The 2,739-nt window shown below is 30.7% G+C and overlaps 1 protein-coding gene across 1 annotated transcript in view; it reads right to left on the bottom strand.

Annotated features, from left to right (window-relative positions):
* Window positions 1–2,739, bottom strand: part of LOC111624503 — a 7,885-nt gene extending 5,146 nt beyond the window's left edge. The window contains exon 1 of the mRNA XM_023367358.1: window positions 2,718–2,739. Coding sequence (XP_023223126.1) covers window positions 2,718–2,739 — 22 coding nt within the window. The remainder of the gene's footprint in view (window positions 1–2,717) is intronic.

Genomic DNA, 2,739 nt, shown 5'->3' on the forward strand with positions numbered 1-2,739 from the left:
TGGCTACTTTAATATTATTTTTACGTGTTTTAGCTGGCAACACTCATTCGACCATGAAAGGGAGCCAGTATTTAAACGAAGCTTAATTTTCTAATTTTTAACGATACAATAGCGACGATTATTATTTTAAAAAATTTTTGTTAGGCTTAACATCGATGAAAATTCAACGCAAAATAGGTTAATAGCGATATACTAATATACTAATATTCTAATTACATGGGATATAATAATATATTACACTAATAATGGATTTTTTCATACTTTTCGGTTATCCGACTTTTCAATTATCCGACCAACCCCAGTTCCCAATTGAGTCGGATAATCGAGGTTCTACTGTACTGGCATGAGAGCTCCTCCTTTAAAGTGTTTGTAAAAAGATTGAAGTTTTTAATATTCCGGGATATTTTTCAATGTGTCTTTACATATTAATTGTTGCTTTGTATTTGGCTTACGTAAGAAAATATTTTACTTCTGTTTCTGTCAGAATTTTAGTTACTCGATTCTAAGTAATGCGTAGATTAGAATTTTGAAGTAAACTTACCTGATAATTATTAAAGTAAAAGTTATTACCCAACGGCGAGTAACTTCCATCAAATAAATAATCGCAATCTGGAAATAATCGTTATATGAATATTATTTATTTTTTTTCGACACAATTAAAATATAATGATTTCTTTTAATGTTTGAATAAATGATAACAAATCTACCAGTCGCGTTAAAACACAGTGTAAAATGAATTTGTATTAAAATGTCTTATATTTTCTGATGTTATCTGACTTTACATGTTGGATAAGAAAGAACATGGTGAATTATTATTTGTACAAACGTTCGAAATGTCACAAACATAATTAAATATCATTAATAACATTTAGAAATATTTCGTTAATTTTCTCTCAATTTCTTGTGTGTTTAGTTTTTGCAGTTAACGCAGTTATTAAGTAATAAATAAATAACTTAATATACTTAAGTTTGAAAGTATTATCTGTGCGTAACACATTTACTCGGTCGTAATTCTTATTTGCTTAGTGGCTGGTGTGGCTTATAAAAATTTGGGCTAGGAGATTCTGTTTTATTTTATTTGTATGCGTTACTTTAGTTTGAATACAGCAGAATTAAATTACTCAGAATTAATTCTTGACAATTAATTGTTATTAATGGCATTGACTTATTTTTTTCTTCTAATCTTTTCTATTTAGCCGAGAAAATATTACAGCGGTGGTTATTACAATTTACTGTATAATATTTTCGGTAAAATTTATTATTTATTTCGTATTTTTTATTCATTACGACATTATATAAAGACTTAATATGATTTTACGTTGAATAAGCATAAATTAACTTACTTAAATAACTCATAATGATGAAAAATATTCGAATCGAAACGCTTCGACAATCAAATATCAACAATCGTCAATATTATATTATTAACGCGTATCGCCAACGTAACAATAGAAAACGTAAATACGTCACGCTAACAAAATTATGCAATTTTCACAAATAAAATATTCGTTTTTTATTTACCTTTAGCTTGTGAGATGCAGATACAACGGGTAATAAGCGAATCTTTAATTCATTAAAATACCCATAAATCTATAATTCATAATCTAAATATATAAAATTACTTGTCCTGACTAACTTTAGTCACTGATTCATCATCGCTTAGAGCAAACCGCTGAAACTAAAGAAGTGAAATTTGGTACACAGTTAGAGAACGTCATGGGAATGCACAGTAAGAACGGATTTTTCGAAATTCCCCAGCGAGGGGAGAGGGAGAGCATTACCTGACTTAACCTGAAGAACGACTTTTGAAATTGATCCTATACTTTCCTTTAAACTGATAACATTTCAGACATTGTCATAAATATTTTCATATGTTTCGATTTTTTAACCAAATGTTCGAACCGTTTTAAATTCGAATTTGTTATTGGATATTGGTTCGATTATAGAACGATTGTAAACGTTCGAGAAAATTGATCAAATTGGAAACAGTTCGTTTGATTCTCGGCAATTCTCTTCAGCGGTAGGTGTTATATAACAATTACTATGGTTGTTGAAATACTGAATATAAATGGGGTTTGCTTGCAAAGCCTTTGCGGGCGAAGTCGCGGGAAACAGCTAGTTACATATAAAAGACTTCTCTCGGAAATAAAGTGAGACATTGATTAGCATGTAAAAAGAGTTGCAGTACCATATGAAACTGCTATAATAAATAACGCCATTTTTATGATTGTATTCATCTCTCTGAATAGTGCAGCACAAGTATAAAAACAAGTCATGTAAATACCGTAGCCTTAAGTAATTGGAATGATGTACTCACGAATGCCATTAAATTATTCAATTTGATACACAAGTTCGGTGTGTTCATGGACAAAATGATTCAAACTCGATTTTGAAATTTTTCATTTCATTTGAATTTCGAAGAAATCCTCGGATAAACGGTAAAACGTCTTTTGTACAATCCGACCAGTGATGGTAATTTGCGAAAAGACTAGTATTGACTGTCACGTCTGTAATTAATGACACAGATGAGGTAGTCACTACCAACACAGAAACGGATGAAGTTGTAATAGGCAAGGAAGGCACGCATGACATGGAAAAGTTTTTCTCCAGCTCCGAAGTTTTCAACAGAAAAATCAACGGAAATACAGATATCTGTATTTCCAGCTCTTCCGGGCTTCAATATTTGTAATTATCCTTTCGAACTAAGCTAAACTGACCTTCTGGTGTACGACGTATCAT

Source organism: Centruroides sculpturatus, unplaced genomic scaffold, assembly GCF_000671375.1.
Source record: "Centruroides sculpturatus isolate CEXI.00-Female unplaced genomic scaffold, Cexi_2.0 scaffold336, whole genome shotgun sequence".
In the NCBI taxonomy this organism is placed as follows: Eukaryota; Metazoa; Arthropoda; class Arachnida; order Scorpiones; family Buthidae; genus Centruroides; species Centruroides sculpturatus.